The sequence below is a fragment of the Sus scrofa genome, chromosome 5, assembly GCF_000003025.6.
Source record: "Sus scrofa isolate TJ Tabasco breed Duroc chromosome 5, Sscrofa11.1, whole genome shotgun sequence".
Taxonomy (NCBI): Eukaryota; Metazoa; Chordata; class Mammalia; order Artiodactyla; family Suidae; genus Sus; species Sus scrofa.
In genome coordinates, this window is record NC_010447.5 from 70,428,929 (window position 1) to 70,452,013 (window position 23,085).

Sequence of the window (23,085 nt, forward strand, 5' to 3'; positions counted from 1 at the left end):
GAAGAAAATTCATTTATTTATTTATAATAGCAAAAAATTAAGTGATCAACAATAATAGATTATAATATATTGCATAGATTGTGATATGATGTAATGTGCAATCATTAAAAGTGGATACTTTTCAAAAAACGGCAGGAGAAAATTCTACATAATCTTGAGAAATTGAATATCACAATTTACAATTAATAGTGTCATTTTTACACAGATCTGTGTACATATAGAGATGAACATAAAAATTTAAAAAGGAGGAAACAAAATATTAACAGTGGCTACCTCTAGGTGGCTGTATAAGTGTTGACTTTTATTTCATTGTTTAAACTATTCTATATTTTCCAAGTTTTCTGCAGTGACATGCATTAAAATCAGAAAAAATTCTGTCAATTCAAATAGTTTTACTTTACAGTAGTAAAAATGTACAATATCTGCTACATGCACATTTTCAGGCCATCATTGATAAGCCCAACTAAGAAGTAGCATTAAGTGAGTAGCATTAAGACAAGGGAAAGGGAAAAGAATCAAAATATATCCATACTGTTCAAGGGAACTGGAGCTTGCCACAAGTTCTTATTCTGCAGACAGTACCCAGAAGGGCAACTTGAAACTAGGAGACCTAGTTATACTTTCTCATACCTTGAATGCTCTGTTACTACCGGGTTTAATTCCCCTGGTCCAGATTCCACCAACAACACAAAGAAGGAAGTTTTATCTACTGCTATGTAGCAAATTACCCCAAAAGTTAGTGGCTTAAAATAACAGGCATTTATTATCTCTGGCATTTTTTAGGTGTCAGGAATCCAGGAGCCGCTTGCTTAGGATCTCTCAAGAACTTGCAGTCAAGAATCCAACCTGGGCTGAAATGATCTGTAAGCGTGACCAGACTTAGATCTGCTTTCAGTAAGGCTCATTACATGGCATGCTGGCAGTAGTGTCACTGAACAGGGCCCTGTAGGGCTCCTGGGCACAAAAGCCTTTTTGTATCCCCCATTTCTTGTTCTTAGGAAATGGGCCTCATTCCACCTCCACAGCCTTCCCTAGGGACAGGTTCAGACAGTTGCTGATCAGGGAAGGGAGGGGATGCAAAGACCAGGGAGGAACAGTCGGGTAACAATAGCCCAGCCTTGAGGCAGGATCCTGGTTCCCTCTCAAGGGATACACATAATGATGTAGGCATCTTATACACCTAAGAGAGAAGTAATGTTCCTTATGGTTCTTTTCGTAATTTTTTTTTTTTTTTTTTTTTTTTTTTTTTTGCTTTTTAGGGTGGCATCTGCAGCATGTGGAAGTTCCCAGGCTAGGGGTCAAATCAGAGCTACAGCTATCAGCCTGCACCACAGCCACAGCAACACCAGATTTGGGCTGCATCTGCAATCTACACACCAGCTCACGAGAATGCTGGATCCCCCATCCACTGAGCAAAGCCAGGGATTGAACCCACATCCTCAAGGATACTAGTCAGATTCATTTCTGCTGTGCCACAAAGGGATCGCCTCCTTATGCTTCTTTCAGAAATGAATACTTTAAAACTGAACAGCTTGGAGCCCTTCCTTGTGCTTATCCCTCATTTGATTGAACCCCAACTAAACATAATCACATGGAAGCTAAAGATTAGGCATCTTGAGCACAACTGCCTGTGGGTCAAAGATTATTAGCACATGATGTTTTTCAGGAACTTTTCTAGTTTGTTCTAATCTCTGATCAATATGCCCTTTTTTCAAGTACTGTTATTCTACGCAATAACCCAGAAAACCATCACCAGGATCGATGCCATGATCTCCTGACGCCATTTCAATGATGAAGATTCCCCCAAAGCAAGAATGCATGTTTGCCCCAATCCTAATCCTTATCTGAAACTCTGTTTTTCTCTTTTAGACTATAAAACTCCCTGCAATTCTTCCACAAAGGAGGGCACAGTCTTTAAGGCATTAACCTGCTGTGGCCTCCTTTGCCTGGCAAAACAATAAAAACTATCTTTTTCTCTTTCACCCAAAACTCCATTTCTGCATTTCTATTTGGCACCGGTTGACAGAGGCTGAATTTTGTCAACTGTAGGCCAACATAAACTCTGCTTGTGCGTTGCTACAACATGGCAGCCAACTTCCCATAATGAGTGATCCATGAGACAGCAAGGAGGAAGCCCCCGCAAACCTCTAGTCTCATAAGTGGCATAGCATTACATCTACTTTAAATCTATTTGTTAGAAATGAGTCACTAAGTGTAGCCGCACTCAAGGGAAGAGGAATTAGGCTCCACCTCTGGAAGGGGGTGAAAAATGTGTAGATATATTTTAAAACACTCAGGACAGTAACCATGCTTAAACATAGTTAGCAGCAGTCTTTTTTTTTTTTTTTTTTTTTTTTTTTTTGGTCTTTTTGCTATTTCTTTGGGCCGCTCCCGTGGCACATGGAGGTTCCCAGGCTAGGGGTTGAATCGGAGCTGTAGCCACCAGCCTACGCCAGAGCCACAGCAAGCCGGGATCCAAGCCATGTCTGTGACGTACACCACAGCTCACGGCAACGCCGGATTGTTAACCCACTGAGCAAGGGCAGGGACCGAACCCACAACCTCATGGTTCCTAGTCGGATTTGTTAACCACTGCGCCATGCCGGGAACTCCAGCAGCAGTCATTTTTGCTTGTGTGTTTTTACTTGAACAATCGAAAGTGACTTAATTTATAAGTCAATAAATAAGTCAGTAAATTTGTTTGAACTTTATATAATATAATGTGTATAACATAATAATCCTAAAAAAGCAGATAAAATGCTATCATCGTCACTTTACGGATGAAGAAACTGAGGCATGGAGAGCTTAGATATTGTGCCCCAAATCACACAACAGCAATAAGAGAGTCAACGTTTGAGCCCACATAGTCCAAGCCCTGAGCCCCGTCTCTTAACCACCACCATGCCACCATGTTATAAGATTCTACACATGTTGAAAGACTGAGGATCTTAAGGAACTAAGCCAGATTTTATCAACCACTTCAATTTTGTCACTTGTGAGAGAAGGCTTTACATCCACTTTACCCCTTTACTTTTGTCTTTTTCTTCAAACTTTTTATTAACTAACCCTCATGCCATTTTGTAAAACATAAAAATAATAAAAGAATTCTTTATAACACTGGATACATGAATTGACTGAAATTAAAACATAAAAATTTAAAATCTAGCACAAGATAGTAAATGATTGGTTTTGATGTTAATCTGAGCTGATCTATTTAATCTTCCTTTAAAATTTTATGGTGCTATTTTCTCCTGAAAATGAACGTATGAAGCTAATTAAAATTAAAACTCATTATTGATTTTAAGCATATAAAAATGTACATATCTGTCCTAGGGGAACAATCACAAACAAGGATAGTTCTGAGTTACTTTTTGATCAGCATTTTAACATTTTGACTGAGGGGATTTATATTTCTATAAAACTATATATTTAATTTATTCCTCTGGAATTAAAATTACAAGTTCACTATTTTCCCTACCATTTCATTAATCTTGATAGAAAGATTTTAAAAATCTTTAAAAAAAACTCATTTCTTAAAATAATTACTTGGAGAATTAGTTTTTGCTTGTTAAGACAAATTAAAGTTAGCTTATGTGTGGATCTAGCACAAAAGTAAAACACAGAACGTTTTTGAAAATAAGTGCTTTCAACTTTGTTGTTTATTAACGAAGTCAATGCATACTCTATTTTATATTTCCCTTTTAACTAGTAAACTTTTCCACTTGTGAAATAATAAGTTAATGCGTAGAACACATAGAAAGTATAAAGAAGAGAATTCGAAACGAGCAATAATCCCATGCACAGACTTAAGTGGGGTGTGTCCAATCCCCCCCCACCCTTTTTTTACTCCATTTGGGCTCCTGGGGATTTAGATTCAGTTCTGGAAGAGAAGCTTTTCATCTCTGTAGCTGCCCATAGCTTGTAATACTTTTCAGTGGGGCTAAAGTGCTGACAAAATGCTGAAGAGAGCTATTAGGGGCTGCTGCTTTACTCTTTGAAATGTATCTGTTGCTGCCCAGAGATTGCTTACTACAGGGAAAAGCAGAAAGAATTCTCCCTTTTATTCAAGAAACGATTATCTGTTGAGCTTCTACTTTATGAATGCAAGTGTTCAAGAACTTTAGTGATTATACTTTTAGATGTAGTTGGAAGAAAAATTTTGCACATACATATTAAATTGTACAGATTTCTCTAAATGCCAAAATAAGTAAAAAGTATGCAAGTGCTTTTAGATATTTGGTAGGAGAAATCAATTGGACAGATTAGCGTTTCTCTCTATTGATCGACGCAAAAGACCTTCTTTTAAAGGGTCACTGGCCACATGCCCATGTGAAATCTTCCTCTTAAGCCCTACACTATTGTATTATCAGGTATAATATAATATACCTGAAATAATATAATGTTATATTTTCAACATTTGTGCTATCTCTAAACTCACCAACCAGGGATTGTTAAAATTTTTAAAAGGCCTCTCTTGCTATTGGAAATATTATTGGTGTGATAAACAAATTCTGGTGTGATTTTGAATTTAATCTAATTGCCAGATTGAAATGGATTGAAGTTTTTCCATTTGTCATTTTTAGAACCTACGGATGTATACTGCAGTTATCTAGGAAGAAGTTAACACACAAGTCAAGTGGAATACTATCTCATTGAAGACCTACTTCACATTCGCCTGACAGTCTTATCCAAGAAAAGTGCTCTGAAAAAAATTACAGTCATATAATTATTAGGTGACATTAAAGCTGAGGCATCATCATCATCAATATCATCAACTGTTTTCATCAATTTTTTGAAAATTTTTCATCAATTTCAAGGGGTAGGATCTTCATCCTTTAAATATTTGTGGCTTCGAAGAATCATTTAAGATGCAAATAATAAAAAAATCCCTCCTTTGCATAGGTTTAGTTATGGGAATGAACGTGGAGGTAGGAAAAACAGAAAGAGAGAATGAGAGGGAGAGAAAAGGAAGAAAAAATCATACATAAGGGTGATAAAGAAACTTATGGAAGGAAAATTAACAAATCTCATTTAGTTTAACATAGTTGTTCCTTTTCTTAGGCTTAAAATAGTTCGTGGCCTTTTTCCGGAGGCACCTAAGACTTAGGATCACATGAGTGATTTTCATGGTCTTATAAGTTTCTGAGAGAATTTAATTCTCTAAGACACAACAAAATCCCAGCGGATAATCATTTTTATATGATCTTGGGAGTTGTGGCATGTGGGCTGGTTCATGGAAGAAAAAATGAAACCCTCCAGCAACCTTCCCTCAAGTTGTGTGGATAATGGAATAGAAAAAAGAATAACAAGTATAGGGGAAAAAAGTTAAATATATAGCTCTTAAAATATCTTTAAGGGAGATGAAGTCTAATCATATAAAAGCTTCTGGAAGTGTGTGGGGTGTGTGTGTGTGTGTGTGTGTGGAGTATATATATTATGGTGTTAAGAAAGCACATGTCTGAGAAGGGGGGATTGTAGGTACTTTTATAAAATGTGATTTAGGAGTAGTAGTTAAGAGCATGAATTCTAATATAAAATTGATCTGGGTTCAAGTCCTGTCCTCTGGAAACCTAGTTAAATTCTGTGATTCTGAGCTAAATTGTATAACTCTGGGGGTACTCTTTTCACTGTACTTAATGTGAGTGGCTCTTGATAGAATAGTGTGATGCGACAGTCATGATATACCTACCACATTTGAATTTTACGAAGATTATATAAGAAATGAGTATAAAGTACCTGAATTGATACCCAGTAATTACTCAATAAATGATTGTGCTACTGTTTATTTTTGTCTATTTTTCCCATATAACTTTAATTAAAAATCCCATTTATTACTTTTTTTTTTTGTCTTTTTGTCTTTCTTGGGCCGCACCCGCGGCACATGGAGGTTCTCAGGCTAGGGGTCTCATTGGAGCTGTAGCTGCTGGCCTACGCCAGAGCCATAGCAATGCAGGGTCCGAGCCACCTCTGCGACCTACACCACAGCTCACGGCAATGCCAGATCCTTAACCCCCTGAGCGAGGCCAGGGATTGAACCGCAACCTCATGGTTTCTAGTTGGATTCGTTTCCATTGCGCCACGATGGGAACTCCCCATTTACCACTTTTGAAACAAGAATAAAAACAAACAAACAAACAAAACCCTACAGAAATACTGGAAGAGTTTGCTCTTACAATACACAGGGTAGGGTAGGTAGGGAGTCATTTCTACAAGGAAAAGTTAAATTTTTTACCAAAATAATAGCTAACCATTCTGACATTAATTTTCCCATTATTTCATTAGAAAGTACAAGTGAAAATAAGGCTGATTGAGCCTATATGCACTATCTGTGTGAAGTTTATTTTGAAGGTAGAAAGTGGTACATTGCTTATTTGTAGTCATACAGTATGGAGCAGTTCTAAGTAAATTAAACAGAGAAATATTTTTCCAGTCATTATACTCCATTATATTGAAACCATAATTAATTATAGCCATAATTACTGCTTCTCATTTGAAAAAGTTAATTCCAGCTATAACTAATTTTTATATTTGAAAATAAATGACATTTTAGGAGATGGTAAATTAAGGATAGCTATATATCCTTGATATTCCTCCAATTGAGAGGTGAAAGTTACTTCTCCTACCTTGAAACTAAGCTGAACTTAGTGAATTGCTTGACCAAGAGAATGTAGGAGAAATAACTTTCTAGAACTTCCAAGGCCATGGCATAAAGAACCCTGTAGTTTCTGCCCCAGATTTTTAGAATACTCCCTTTGGGGAAGCTGGCTGCTGTGTAAGAAATCTGACTACCTTGAGACCACTATACCGTGATAACCACAAGAGCAGATTGTGTGTAGAAAAACAGGAAGATGTCTAGGCAACCCAACTATTTCAGCCATCCTAGCTTGGGTATCATTTATGAGCAAATAAGCCATCTTAGCTCCAAGAGACATGATGTAGAGAAGAACTAAGGAATCCAACAAAATAACCAGAATGAAACTCAGATACATGGCTCCCGTAGAATAATTCCAGCCATCTCTAATCAATCAAACCATCCCAGGTGAGGTCCAGACATACTGAAGACATGTACCCCCCCCCCTGCCATTGTATTCTGCTCAAATTCCTGACCCACGGATCATGACTATAATGGAAGAATAGAGCCCTGTTTATAAATCAGATAACTTTAGGTAGCTTTGCTGCTAATCTATTTAACTTTTTTCCCATTAATATCACATCCTAAATCAATCATTTACCAAAATTGAGCTGAGCATATGGTCATAAGAATTTGCTAGATGAGTGGTTAAAACAGAAGCGGCAAACCAATGAAAAGCTCCAACATATTTTTCCAAAACATTAATCCTTGTGATATATTCTTACCAAAGCAAACTCATGAGATATCCTTCCATCTGGAGGCAGTTTTGCACCAAAACCTAAAGCTGGGAACATTTTATCACTGTCATAATCTTGAACGATTTCTCCCACTGCTTTCAATGCCATTCCATAGGCATTCAGTTGATAAGGATTCATGTAGTGAAGTGAAGTAGGCTGGGCAGGGTTGCCTGATGACAGAAAAAAAAAAATGTTTTAAACATGAGTGATCTGGCTAAAGATAATTTTTTGGACATTTTCTTGATATCTATTTCAGATTGAAATATTAAAAATTATGTTTTTCTGCTTACATTCATATATGTTAAATGGCTTCTTTTGGATAGATATTGACATAGAGATATTTATTACATGAGATCAAACATGTACTAAGTTTCCCAAAGATGTGCTAAAGCATATGCAGGATTTTTCCAAAGATTATTTCTCATTGTCAATGGCAAAGGCTATTCTTGAGTTTCAGCCCCAGAAGAAGGATAGAGGTACTTTTATTAATCTTATTTTATTGAAATCTTTATTTTTAAAAAAAGTTGTGTGACTTTAGCTTGAAATCTTATGCCTATAATCAAAGGACCCGAATGGTGTAATAGGCTTCAGGAATTATGAGGCCTTCCTAAAGTTGTATCACAAACATAAACTGAATATTTGAGACATATCCCAATTTAATCACATAAAAAGAGAAGAGCACAGTGATTTTCAATGTTAATTAAATACTTAGATCTGAGAAATTATTCAGAGAACAGGACATTAACCTAGGAGGTAAAAGGCCCAAAGTCAAGTCTTGCCATTTGCAGGACAACAATTATAAAATGCCAAAATAAATTCTACCACAGTGTTTACTGTGAAGGCAAAATAAGATTATGTGTGTGTATGTGATTAAAAATTATACAGCACCATGGAAATGTAAAATTTAATTACTACTGCTATTATTATCTGGGTCATCCGCAAGGTTTTGAATTTTCAATATGCCTATGCTACATAGGTTGGTGCATTTCAATAAAGATGAATTTGAGAGACAAAGTCATAAATGTGCTACCACTCAAACAGGAGATTCACATTTTGCTGCCCTAATTACTAGCACAAAGGCAGCCTGAAGGTCTGTTTAGTTTCTTAAGTGAAAATGGAAATTAAATAGGACTTGCAATAGCTCATAAAGCTCAATTCTGCATTAAAACATTGCCTGAAGAAGGAAAGCCTCAAGGCATAGTTCTTTTTTGATAGAGAAAAAAATAATTATAAGCACTTGAGATCTAGAGAGAACGAAAGGAAAGATCTTCCTTTGGTTTATAACACATATAATAATACCCAGAACATTTTTGGTTTAAAAGTAATTCATTGTGTAAATGCATTTATATTTCTAAAGGGCTATAGACATTTAAGGGCTGTTTCCACATGATAAAATTAAAAAAAAAAGTCTTCTAAGGTGGTCCCCTCAGTTGGACTAAACTTTTGAAAGGTTTCTCTTGACTGTAGCTCCCACCCCCACTTCCTATTTCTTAGAGCATTTACTTTAGAAAGTGTGGAACTGCAAATTCTTTCTATGCTCCTTTCAGATGTAAATCTTTTAAAATTCAGGAATGCCTTTCTTAGGGACCTGAGAGCCATCCCTTTGAAATGTAATCATCAAGATAGCACTCTATTGCCTAGTCTCTGTCGGGGTGGTGGCCGGGTAGGACCCAACTTCAGTAAGTGCTAATTACTAAACACAGATGCTCTAATCATCCAGACCAATTTCCTCCCCAATATCTCTCAGTACTAGTCCAATAGTTCACCAACAAAAACCCCTATCTTTTGTTTTGGAGGAGCAGAGTTCAGTTTCTCTCTGCCATTGCAATAGCTTTGATCTCTACTGCAAAGGTCTTGAATAAAGTCTGCCTTGGGCCAGTTCAACTTACCCAGTGCAATTTTCCTTTGACACTTCTTACAAAGTAGGGATTTTGCCTCTTGGTCAAAAGCCCATTGGGCTTTAATTAATTAATTAATTAATTAATTGTGTCTTTTGCTTTCTTTTAAGGGCCACACCCGAGGCATATGGAGGTTCCCAGGCTAGGGGTCCAATCGGAGCTTTAGCTGCTGGCTCACGCCACAGTCACAGCAATGCAGGATCCAAGCCATGTCTGCGACCTTCATCACAGCTCAGGGCAATGCTGGATCCTTAACCCACTGAGCAAGGCCAGGGAGGGAACCCATGTCCTCACAGATGCTAGTCGGGTTCATTAACTGCTGGCCATGACAGGACTCCTTTTTTAAATTAATTTTATTTTTTTTTCCATTAGGCTTTAGATAAGTAATATCACTACTTGATTAAGCGGTATTTGAGCCACAGATAAGTAATACCACTACTTAGGTGGTTATTTAACACAACTCTCAAATATAAGAGCTGTCACTCAATGGTTGAATATGTAGCTAATTCTATTTCTCTAAGAAAACCACAATTAAAGGTAAGATAAAAATACCACTAATACCTCCAGCATATCCAAACATCTTAGTCTATTATACATAGCAGAGCCCAATCCTACCTATTCAAAGATGTTCCCTATTCTTTCCAGCACCTTCACCCAGATCAATCTATTCACTCTACCACTAAGGAGATCTTCCTTTCCGTCTCTACCTCTCAGATTGCCAACCTATCCTGAAATTCACCTTCTCCTCTTCCAGCGTATGTCCCAAATGCATCAGACAACCTTCTTTATTTATTGCAGCCCTTATTGTCTCTCCTCTCCTACTCTTATGCTCTGGTGTTCTGAACCACAAAATTGGGCAATTCCTTGAATATAGGACCATGTTTGTACCACCTCTGTCTCAATAGTCATGCATTTGAAAAATGAACTTGTAATAGGTTGATAACACTGGGTTATCATCTAATGATAATTATAATAGCATGTAATCTATTATGAATGTACTTCAGATCTCAATTCCTTTTCAACAAACTTATGACATGGGCACTTTTATTATACCTGCTTTTCAGATTAAATAACTTGACAAAATCATGCAGTAATATTGGTCAAACTGGAATTTGAGTCTAGGAAGATTCCAAAGCCCTGACTCTTAGCTATAACATTTTGCTTAAGGATTCTGTAATATTTTAAACACTGAAAGTTATAAAAACATCTCATTTTGTTTTAGATGTATATTATGCCTTTGTAAAGAAAATCACATTTGAATAGGTTCTTTTTAAAAAGCTTTGAGATACATATAATTTATAATTAATCCATTTAAAATTTACAATTCAGTGACTTTAAATATATTTACAGATATGTACAAGCTTCAATACAGTCAATTTTACATTTTCATCACTGGAAAAAGTGTACCTATTTACTATCGTTCCCTTATCACTCCATCCAGCCCAGCACCAAACAATGACTACTCTACTTTCTGCCTCTATTAATTTCCTATTCTAGACATTTCATATAAATAGAATCACATATGTGATCTTTTGTGACTGGCTTTCACTTAGTACAGTGATTTCAAGGTTCATTTGTGTTGTAGCATGTTTTAGTACTTCATATTGAATCCCTGTTTATTGCTGAGTAGTATTGCATTGTATGAATATACTACATTTTAAAACCAATTTATCTGTTGGTGGACATTTGGGTTGTTTCCACATTTCGGCTATTATGCCCCTATAAATATTCAGGTACAAATTTTTGTGTGGACATGTGTTTTCATCTCTTGCATTTATATCTAGGACTGGAATTGTTGGGTGATAAGGTAACTCTATATTTAACAACTTGAAGAACTACCAAGGAGTTTTCCAAAGTAATTGCACCATTTTACATTTCCGTCGGCAGTATATGAGGGTTCCAAAATCTCCACATGCTTGCCAACACTTTTTATTTGACTTTTGGATTATAGTCATTATAGTGAGTGTGAAGGAGTACCACAGTATGGTTTTAATTTGCATTTCCTGACATGTAAGTGTGCCAAGCACCTTTTCATGTGCTTAGTGGTCATTTTACGCCTTCTTTGAATAAATGGAATACTATTTTTAATTGGGTTATTTGTCTTGAGTTATATGATACAAATCCCAAGTTTGAATATAAAACAATATTTGATTTGCTAACATTTTATCCTGTTCTGGGGTTTATCTTTTCACTTTGTCAATTATGTTCTGTGGGGCATAAAAAGTTTTAATTTTGATAGAGTTCAATTTATTTATTTTTTGCTCTTGTAGCTTGTGTGTTTGATGTCATATTTAAGATCAATTGCTACATCCAAGGTAGATGCATCCTGATATTGTCTTCTAATAGTTTTATAATTTTTACCCTTACATTTAATTTTTGTTCTTTTTTTTTTTTTTTTTGGTCTTTTTTTGCTATTTCTTGGGCCGCTCCCGCGGCATATGGAGATTCCCAGCTAGGGGTCCAATCGGAGCTGTAGCCACCAGCCTACGCCAGAGCCACAGCAACCGGGATCCGAGCCGCGTCTGCAACCTACACCACAGCTCACGGCAACGCTGGATCGTTAACCCACTGAGCAAGGGCAGGGATCGAACCTGCAACCCCATGGTTCCTAGTCGGGTTCGTTAACCACTGCTCCACGACAGGAACTCCTAATTTTTGTTCTATTTTTGTATTAATTTTTTATACGAAATTAGGTAAGGATCCAACCTCATTTTTTTTTTGCAGGTGGCTATCCAGTTGTCCCAGTACCATTTGTTGAAAAGACTATTCTTTTCGATGCATGAGTTCATTTCTGGAATCTCAATTCTATTTCATTGATCTATAAATCTGTCTTTATGGCAGCCCCAGACTGTCTGGGTTACTGTTGTTTTGTAGTAAGTTTCAAAAATGAAGAGTATGAATCTTCCTACTTTGTTCTTTTTATTTATTTTTTTTCCCGAGTCTGCTTTGGTTCTTCTGATTCTCCCTTTAAATTCTGTATAAATTTTGGGATCAGTTATCTATTTCTCAAAAAAGACCATTCAGATTTTGAAAGAGATTACAGTGAATCTGTTGACCTTTTGGAAAATATTGCCACCTTAACAATGTTAAATTTTCTAATTAATGAAGATGGCATGTTTTTCCACTTATTTAGATCTTTAATTTCTTTCAATTTTTTTTCAGGATATAATTTTAGGATATAAGTTTTACACTCACTTTCTTAAATTTATTCCTAAGTACTGTATTACTTTTGATACTGTTGTAAATGGAACTACTTCCTTAATTTCATTTTCAGATTGTTCATTGGAAGTACATAGGAAAAAATTGATTTTTATATATTGCTCTTCCATCTTTCAATCTCACTGAGCTCATTTATTAGTTGTAGTAGATTTTTAGTTGATTCCTTAGGATTTTCTACATACGAGATTATGTCATCTGCAAATAAAAATAGTTTTACCTCTTCTTTCCAAACCAGTTGTCTTTTATTTATTTATTGTCTAATTGCTCTGGCCTCCAAACAATGTCAAGTAAAAATGGTAAGAGCAGACATCCTTGTTCTGATCCTCATCTTAATGGGAAAGCCTCCAGCTTTTCATCTTTAAGTATAGTGTTGGCTAAAGGTTTTTCATGTTTTCCCTTCATAAAGCTAGCAAGTCAATTTCTATTCCTAGTTTAAGTGTTTTTATTTTAAAAGTATGTTGGACTTTGTCAAATTCTTTTTCTGTATCAATTGAGATGACATGTGGTTTTTCCATTTTTTCTTTTGATGTGGTATACTACATTATTTGATTTTTGAATATTAAGCCAACCTTGTATTCCTGGATTAATTTTAATTGGTCAGGGTACGTAATTCTCTATATGCTACTGGATTCAGTTTGCTAGTATTTTGTTGAGGATTTTTATATCCATAAAAGATACTGATCTTCAATTGTTCTTTGATGTCCTTGTCTGGTTCTGGCATTTGATAATATCTCTTAAAATGAGTTGGGAAGTGTTTCCACCTATCCTCTTTTTTGGGGGAAGAATTTGTCAAGAATTGGTAGTCATTCCTCTTTAAATAGGATTCACCAGCGAAACTATCTGGACTTGGACCCAAATACACTCTGTGGGTGGGTATTTAATTACTAATTCAGTCTCTTATAGGTCCGTTCAGATTGTCTATTTGCTTAAATCAGTTTCAGTAGATTGACTCTTTCTATCGAAGAGATTATTGCTCTTCTAGTTGTTATGCTAATGCTCATCAGTAAATGAAAGCTAGTATTTTAACCCAGTTGGAGTTTAGGTGTCTGTTTCATATTTTTAAATTTTAAATATTTCTTTTTGTCTTTTTAGAGCCACACCCACGGCATATGGAAGTTCCCAGGCTAGGTAGGGTCAGATTGGAGCTGTGGCTGCTGGCCTATGCCACAGCCATAGCAATGCCAGATCCGAGCTGCATCTGCCACCTACACCACAGCCCAGCAATGCTGGATCCTTAACCCACTGAGTGAGGCCAGGGATCAAACCTGTGTCCTCAGAAATGCTAGTCAGATTCGTTTCCACTGAGCCACGATGGAATGGGCCCTATGCTTCATATTTTGCTGAATAATACATGCACAAAAACCATTAATTTGAAGCCACAATGTTGAAGAATATATTTATCATGTAGTGAAAGGTAAGCGGAATTAGAATTTGGTCTGTTCATCTCTATTTCTAATTCTACTACTAACAAGCTGAAACATATTTATAAAAGATTTTCTAGATATGAATTTTCTTATTTGTATAAGATGATCGTGGTTGCAGTAAGTGATCTCTAAAGTGTTTTCTTACCTAAGAGAATCTACTACTTTGTGAAATGTGAGTGAATGTGAGAGAAATGTGAAGGGAACAGGAGAGCCATAGCACAATAAACAATTAGAAATAAAAATCTAGATAAATATATAAACTGATGGCAATTTCTGATAAAAGTTAAATAATGAGAGTCATGTTCTTATGATATGTAATAACTGATTTCAAATGATTATTTTGTTTGAAACAAAGTTACTCCAAGATAAATTAAAAGTCCACTGTCTTTTGTTTCTTAAAATGTTTGATAAAATATCAATATCTATACAGGGGTTATTACATGATGGTCCCTCTGAATTAATTAAATATGAATGTGTTAATGTAAGCAATTCTTAAAAAAAAAAAACTGCCGGGAGTTCCCATCGTGGCTCAGTGGTTAGCGAATCCAACTAGGACCATGAGGTTGTGGGTTCGATCCCTGGCCTTGCTCAGTGGGTTAACGATCCGGTGTTGCTGTGAGCTGTGATGTGGGTTGCAGATATGGCTCGGATCCCGCATTGCTGTGGCATAGGCTGGCGACTACAGCTCTGATTGGACCCCTAGCCTGGGAACCTCCATATGCTGTGGAAGCGGCCCTAGAGATGGCAAAAAAAAACCAAACAAAAAAAACAAACAAAAAAAACCTGCCGAAAAGTAAAGCCAGCTGCATAAGGTACATGTACTTGAATTACATTTATGCAAATTAATAAACAGAAAACTACTATAAAAATGAGGAGTATGATTAGAAACACTTCAGAATTATAGTTATGCATGGAGAAGAAGACAGGGTAGAAGAAATGGGGCAGGGTATACAATGAGCTTAACAAGATCTAAAAATTTTCTTTTTAAAAATATGTAAAAGTGAAAATATTCAAATATTTAATCAATTTGAATGGACTAATATGCACTTTTGTTGTATTTCTTATAGTCTTTTGTATACCTGAATTATGCTATCATATTAGAAAAAGAAAAATTACCTGAATTTTATATGAAACACTTCAATATATGTATATGTAGAAATAAATTATCTAAATCTTATGAAAATAAATGTATTTTTTCATGTAATTGCGATAATTTTTATTACAGGAGAGTCATAATACTCACCATTTGATGCTGTAAAATCAATGGCCACTGTGAAATTGATTTGCGTTCTAAAACATAAGTAAATAAGAATCATTAATAATTAAATAGCCTTGTGAAAAGGAGTTTGATTTCCATTTGTGTTATATTTTTAACATCATTCACTTTCTTACATGTTAGTACTAGCAATTATGTTATGCCACACATTGCACTGTATTGGATAGGCAGTGTTTCAAGCTAAGAACTTGGCAAAATACCTTCAAAATCATACAACTGTAAAATACAAAATAATGCATCAGGAATGAAAACAGTTCTTAGTTGAGAGCACAATGACTAAGTGAAGGGCTCACAATGAAGAATTCAAACTGAAAATAATTACTTGCTAGCCTTCAATGTCAACATTTATTATAATTTGATTTCAAAACTATTCTATAGTCTGTGAAATCATTATGCCCTTAAAAGTATGGCATAGCTAAAATTATGTCCCATAATATTGTTCCTTAAACTAATTCTTTCCAACAACCCTGCAAACACAGGATTTTATTTGCTTTCTTCAGAACTGAAATATTTTAGGTACTGATACCTGATACCTCAGCGCTCATAGCGCTCCCGTGCAAGTGTGTGTGTATGTACAGGTCATAGATAAATATTTATGTAGATGAAATTGGTTATATATACTTAAAACTTTCAGCACATGGTAGTTACCCAGAATTATTTTACTGCGTTAATATTTTTCCTTTCTTTTTTTCTGATAGAAGCCAAAGAGGTGGCATTCGCATTAACAATTCACTCTTTTAGATAGACCTCTGACCCTTTCTTTGTAAATTTCACTTATTTCTCACCAAAGAAGGTATAAAACCACAAACAAGTGGCAATGATATCACTACTGGGATAACCTGCTATTGCATCTATAATTTTTAAAAAATAATTTATTTATTTAGGCTGTGCTCAGGGCATGCGGAAGTTCCTGGGCCAGGGATGGACCCCGAGCTACAGCAGTGACCACTTTGAATTCCCAACGGATGGGCCATCAGGGAATTACCAACAAATAATTTTTTAATTTAAAAAGTAAATCATTGGAAAACATGAGGAGTAGGTTATTTTTGATTGTATTTTTGACACCCCATACAATTGATTGAACACTTCAAAGTCTGAGCTGGTGTTGAAACGGCAGTGGTGGTGATGAGGATGTGGATGATGAGAGTAAGCGCGATGGTGCCGGGGCCCCTGTAACTACAAATACAAAGGATAATACTTCCTTTCCTGCCTAAAAATTCTGTCTGAAAAGTCCTTCATACTATTCAGTAGTTGAAGGAAATTTATTTTTTTTTTCCTAAGGAATAAACAATCTTCTGTGCTTTACATTAATAAAAACGAGTAAGATTCTCTTTAGAGCTATATGGTATTTTTTTTTTCCCTCAGAGTGGAAATTAGGTTTATAGGCTAAGGATATAGGCTAATTTGGAGCATAACACTTTTAACACATAAAACTTGTAGAAAAAGAATCGGTGAATATATTGAGATAATTTGGGAGAATATTTTGAGAAAATAAATCCCCCTGAGGAACTGAACAGTCCCCATCAGCACACTGCTTTGTCATTCTGCTGCTACAGAGAAAGTGACAGTAATAAAGGGGATAGCATGGTGTATTAGAAAGGGTTTAACTTTTGAGGCTGAAAAAACTGGGTTTGAATTTTCAGCTACCTACTAGCCAGCAGCAGCCAAGTTTCCAAACTCAGAGGACAGATGCTTGACATGCAACAATAAAGCAAGGACTGACAGAAAAACTACATGAAATACTAAATCCACCTCTTCCTCTCTACAAAACATACATATACATATGTAATGTGATTTTACACAGCTTATGTACATAGCTTACATACTAAATTATAAAACCAAGTAGATTAGGTACAACAAAAAATGTAAAAGAAAGCAAAGAGAAATTTAAAGAAATTTAAAAATTTATTAAGAAGGAAAGAAGAAAGAAAAGAAAGAAAGGGAAAAGAAAGGAGGGAAAGAAAAGAAAGGAGGGAAGAAGCAGAGAGGAGGGAGGGAGGGAGCCAGGGTGTACCAAGTGTACCGATGAAGCTTAAGACACTCCAAGACGGTATCAAATGTGTATTTAGCACTAAATGATAACTAAGACCATTTCGTTTTTGGGTTTTTTTTTTGTCTTTTTTTTGCTATTTCTTTGGGCCGCTCCCGCGGCATATGGAGGTTCCCAGGCTAGGGGTTGAATCGGAGCTGTAGCCACCGGCCTACGCCAGAGCCACAGCAACGCGGGATCCGAGCCGCGTCTGCAACCAACACCACAGCTCGGCAACGCCAGATCGTTAACCCACTGAGCAAGGGCAGGGACCGAACCCGCAACCTCATGGTTCCTAGTCGGATTCGTTAACCACTGCGCCACGACGGGAACTCCTAAGACCATTCTGTAATCATGATCTCATAGAGAATCTCAACAAGTAAAACAATTCTGGATGCACATTTGGTGGTTGATTGATTTCAAGATATGAATCATTACCTCTTTTGCATGTCAGAAAGAATCTTACTCCTTTACTCTTTTGAATCAGCAGTATTCAAATTAGAAGGGAAATACAGTAGCTCATTACATAAACCATGTCATGGCTGTGAAGGTCCTTAACCTATTATCACACCTTTTGGACTTTTCCATTTAAAAAAATTACAATTCAACAATTATTTATTGAACAGCTTCTGATGTTCAAGCACTGTGTGAATTGATAAAGAGAAACCAAATACTATCCTTGAACTCCTAAATCTTACAATTCTAGCTTTCTACTATTAAAAACAATGACAGAATAACATAGCTGTTTATCATGGAATTCATAATCAATAGTCTACCTAAAACACAAGTATGCATTTACTGTGGATAACAGCTTGTTCATTCCCACAATTCCTTAAAGTTACCATTCATATTATAATGTATATTTACCAAGTGCCACATACTATCTGTATTTTGAAAATATTACCTAATAATATATATTTTTTTCTTTTTAGGGCCTCCACCGTGGCATTTGCAAGTTCTCGGGTGAGGAGTCCAACTGGAGCTGCAGCTGCCAGCCTACACCATAGCCACGCAACACCGGATCTGAGCTGCACCTGTGACCTATGCCGCAGCTTGAAACAACACTGAATCCTTAACCTACTGAGTGAGGCCAGGGATTGAACCCTCATCCTCACAGAAACTATACCCTTAATCTGCTTAGCCACAGTGGGAGCTCCTACTAATAAATGTTTTAAAGAAAGTTGCTAGCAATACTATAACTTTAGGCTGAGACAGCTTTCTGAAGACTTTGATAAATAATGTCGTGAAAGTAAAACAAATCTTCATTAGTAATTTTGTTACATTTAATTTTTTACATTTACTTACTTTAACACTGAAGCTAATGTTAGAGAAAAAAATGAGTCAAAGTAAAAATTTAAAAAACTGAATTCATATGTTTCCTGACGCATATTCATAAAACTATCAAATATAAATCCTTGAAACATTTTGCTCAGGAAGTGCTATTTTACCTCTCATATTATGTTTTAGAAGCAGACAAGAAAAAGCAGGATTTCAAGAAACCAGATAGGAGTACTATAACCTGGAGTATCAAAAAGGCATGCCTGCCCAAGTTCATGAGTTAGTAGTAACATCTCATGAAAATCCCCAATGCATATGTCCCAGTACTGCTAAAACATATTATTGGAAAATGTCCTTATTTCATTCTACACCTTTCAAAAGTTATGAATGACAGATAAACCAGATGTCAAGGTAGAAATTTTAACTAGCACAGCAAAGATCCATAGAAAACAATAATTAAGAACTAACAATTGTGATGGGGATGCACAGAGGATTGTTTTACTTTATTCCCAATTTCAAATTCTGTTCAGTTGAACAAATTGAAAATTATTAAATACGAAAGATGAACTTTTTCCACTCTTGTTTAAATTAATTTTGACAAAGGCAGATTCAGATCACTAGCTATTGGATTCTAGAATTCATAAATGAAGTTGAGATGCCCACCGAATTCAGATATTCTTCTCATTCTTGCCACAGTGGTACCAAGACTATCTTCTGCCTTGATTTACTAAAATGAACTTGGTTCACACCTGTGTTCTGGAACCTCCCTGAGACTATGGTTCAATTCCTCAGGCACTATAATCCAGACTAATCCTTCTTGGTCCTAGAGCACCACAGACTAAACATTGAACCTTTTCATTGAACAATTTTCCCTCTTTCATAAAACAGTTCAACTACCTGAGTGATAAAACAGATAGCTGTCTCACTCTAAATTTTGCTGCATCTTCAAAAGTCTTGACTCCTATGCCCATAAATTGCTGAGAGGGTTATATATTTTTTTTGACAGGGTTATTTACCCTTGACAAAAAAATCTACATGTAGAATAATTCACACAGAACATCTACTGAATGCTGGCTAAAGACCATAAACCTCCAAAAAGGGCAAGAAAACCTTCAAATAACTGGGTAGAACAAAAGGCAAAAATGAGAAAGAAGAGAAAAAAGAAGGAATCAAGATGGGGCCAGCACTCCTAAGAGGGAGCTGTGAAAGAGGAAAGGGACCTGCACCCTGGGAAGCCACCTAAACGATGGGGAGATCAGCCAAGCTGGACAGACCTCAGATCCTTGGAGAAAACCATAGCAGCTGGACTGAGGAGGGAAAGCAGAAAGAGAGCAGCACAAACCTTTGATACCACCCTCCTGGGACACGAGAACCAGAGACACTGCGGTGGAGGCTGGGCGCTGAGACTCAGGCTCTGGAGGTCACTTCCAGGGAGATGATAGGGCTGGCTCTGTGGAGAAATCTGAGGGACTAGGGAGTGGTGCGCCATGGGTTGGGGAGCAGAGTGTCACACCAGAGGGAACCTGAGAGGAGGCCTGGGCCTGCAGGAGAAGCAAGGTGCCGTTGTTGGGGAAGGCGAGAGGAGGAGGACTCAGCCAATATAACACTCAATGCAGAAAAGCTGAAAGTTGGAGTTCCTGTCGTGGCGCAGTGGTTAACGAATCCGACTAGGAACCATGAGGTTGCGGGTTCGGTCCCTGCCCTTGCGCAGTGGGTTAACGATCGGCGTTGCTGTGAGCTGTGGTGCAGGTTGCAGACGCGGCTTGGATCGCGGGTTGCTGTGGCTCTGGCGTAGGCCGGTGGCTACAGCTCCGATTCGACCCCTAGCCTGGGAACCTCCATATGCCACGGGAGCGGCCCAAGAAATAGAAAAAAGACAAAAAAAAAAAAAAAAAAAAGAAAGAAAGAAAAGCTGAAAGCCTTCCCACTAAAATCTCAAACAAGACAAGGATGCCCACTGTCACCACTGTTATTCAACATAGTATTGAAATGCAGTCCCTATCAAATCACCCATGATATTTTCACAGAACTAGAATAAACAATCCAAAAATTCATATGGAAACATAAAAGACAAGAACTGCCAAAGCATCCTGAGGAACAAAAACCAAGCAGAAGGCTTGACTCTCCCAGACTTCAGGCAATACTACAAAGCTATAGAATCAAGACAGTGTATTACTGGTACCAAAACAGACATACAGACCAATGGAACAGAATAGAGAACCCAGAAATAAACCCAGACACCTATAGTCAGTTAATCTTCGACAAAGGAGGCAAAAAAATAAAATGGGAAAAAGAAAGTCTTTTCAGCAAATGTTGCTGGGAAACCTGGACAGCTGCATGCAAATCAATGAAACTAGAACATACTCTCACACCATGCACAAACATCAACTCAAAATGGCTTAAAGACTTAAATATAAAACAAGACACCATCAAACTCCCAGAAGAGAACATAGGCAAAACATTCTCTGACATCAACATTACAAACGTTTTCTTAGGTCAGTCTCCCAAGGCAACAGCAATAAAAACAAAAACAAACCAAGGGGCCCTAATCAAACTTACAAGTTTTTGCACAGCAAAGGAAACCATAAAAAAAAAAAAAAAGAACCTATGGAACAAGAGAAAATAGTTGCAACTGATGTTACCATCAAGGGCTTGACTTTAAAATAAATGAATGACTCATACACCTCAACAACAACAAAACAAATAACCCAGTTGAAAAATGGGCAGAAGACCTGAATAGACATTTCTCCAAAGAAGAAATACGAATGGCCAACAGGCACATGAAAAAATGCTCAATATCGCTAATTATTAAGAAATGCAAATCAAAACTACAATGAGGTACCACTTCACACTGGTCAGTATGGCTATCATTAATAAGTCTACAAATTACAAATGCTGGAGAGGGTATAGAGAAAAGGGAACCCTCCTACACTGTTGGGGAGAATGTAAATTGGTGCTACCTCTGTGGAAAACAGCATGGAGGTACCTCAGAGAACTAAATATAGAATTACCATATGATCCAACGATCCCACTCCTGGGCATATGTCCAGAAAAAAACTTTCCTTGGAAAAGATACACGCACCCTATGTTTACTGCAGCACCATTTACAGTAGCCAAGACATGGAAACAACCTCAACATCCACAGACAGATGAATGGATTAGGAAAATGTGGTACTTATACATAATGGAACACTAGTCAGCCAGAAAAAAGAACAAAATAATGCCACTTGCAGCAACATGGATGGAATTAGGACTTTCATACTAAGTGAAGTAAGTCAGAAAGAGAAAGACAAATCCCATATAGTATCACTTATATCTGGAATCTAATATATGGCACAAATGAACCTATCTACAGAAAAGAAACAAACTCATGGACATGGAAAACAGACTTGTGGTTGCCAAGGGGGAGGGGGTGGGAGGGGATGGCCTGGGAGTTTGGGGTTAGTAGATGCAAACTATCGGATTTAGAGTGGATAAGCAATGAGATCTTGCTGAATAGCAGAGGGATCTCTACCCAATCACTGTGATGGAACATGATGGATGATAATGTGAGAAAAAGAATGTGTGTGTGTGTGTGTGTGTGTGTGTGTGTGTGTGTGTCTGGGTCACTTTGCTGTGTAGCAGAAATTGACAGAACTCTGTAAATCAACTATAATAAATTTAAAAAAAATAAAAAGAAACAAAATAAAATATAACTTTGCAAGGAGGTAGGCTAATTTCCCTATAGTGATAGGGATGTAATAGGATAGTTACACAGGTAGTTGTAGAAACCCCAGTAAGGGACCATAGATAGAGAGGGAACCCTAGGGAACTTTGGGAGATCACTGTAAGTTAGTAACTGCTTAATAACTGCTTAAGAGGCCCATCAGAACAAGGTAGGCCTGCTTGACTATGAGAGCACAGAGATATGCCTCAGGGTCATTGGTTGGGGGACGAGGTGAGGCTTACATTCAGCTTCAGGCCAAGGTAGGAGTTTAAGGACCACTGTCTGCTGATTTGAATAAGCACCATGATACCAAGAAGGTACTATGGGAAGCAAGAGGAAGAGGCGGTCTGTTCCCATCCCCACTCCCCTTGGATGATAAAACTGTAGCCCACCTAATCCTTGGGGCAGAGCCTCCTTGCCTGCCTGCTTGCATCTCTCATAAGCATCCTATCTAAGTCTATTTCTTGCCTATCAAGAAAAAAAAAAAAAAAAAAAAAGAACTCCTTATCAAGGAAGGTATGCAAGATGGCCAACCTTTTTGCAAATCATTAGTTTAGAAAATATCTCATAAGTGACATAATGAAAACAAACAAAACAAATAAACAAAATAAAGATATGAACCCCTAACCAAAAAGAAAGCACCATCCAGAAGAATCATATTTTAAAAGAGTTAGGTACTGAAAAGGCAAATATACCTCACAGGAAAACTATGAATTTTTAAATTATAGATTGGAGTTTGAATACCAGAACTACACCTTTCTAGCTAGTTGTGGCTCATTGGCAAAATCACCTTGTCTCTGAATCCCAATTTTCTCATATGATAAATAGGTAATAGCTACTTTGAAGTCTCTGTTATTAGACATAAAATCCTGAAGTTCCTGCACATA

At 36.9% G+C, this 23,085-nt stretch overlaps 1 protein-coding gene across 3 annotated transcripts in view; it reads right to left on the reverse strand.

Moving 5' to 3' along the window:
* The window catches only part of CPNE8 (copine 8), a 268,360-nt gene that overhangs the window by 37,075 nt on the left and 208,200 nt on the right, over nt 1–23,085 (reverse strand). For all 3 annotated transcript variants that reach the window (XM_021092523.1, XM_013997926.2, XM_021092524.1), the window contains 2 exons: nt 15,153–15,199; nt 7,357–7,538 (listed from right to left, as the gene is read on the reverse strand). In XM_021092523.1, the coding sequence (XP_020948182.1) occupies nt 7,357–7,538; nt 15,153–15,199 (229 nt within the window). The remainder of the gene's footprint in view (nt 1–7,356; nt 7,539–15,152; nt 15,200–23,085) is intronic.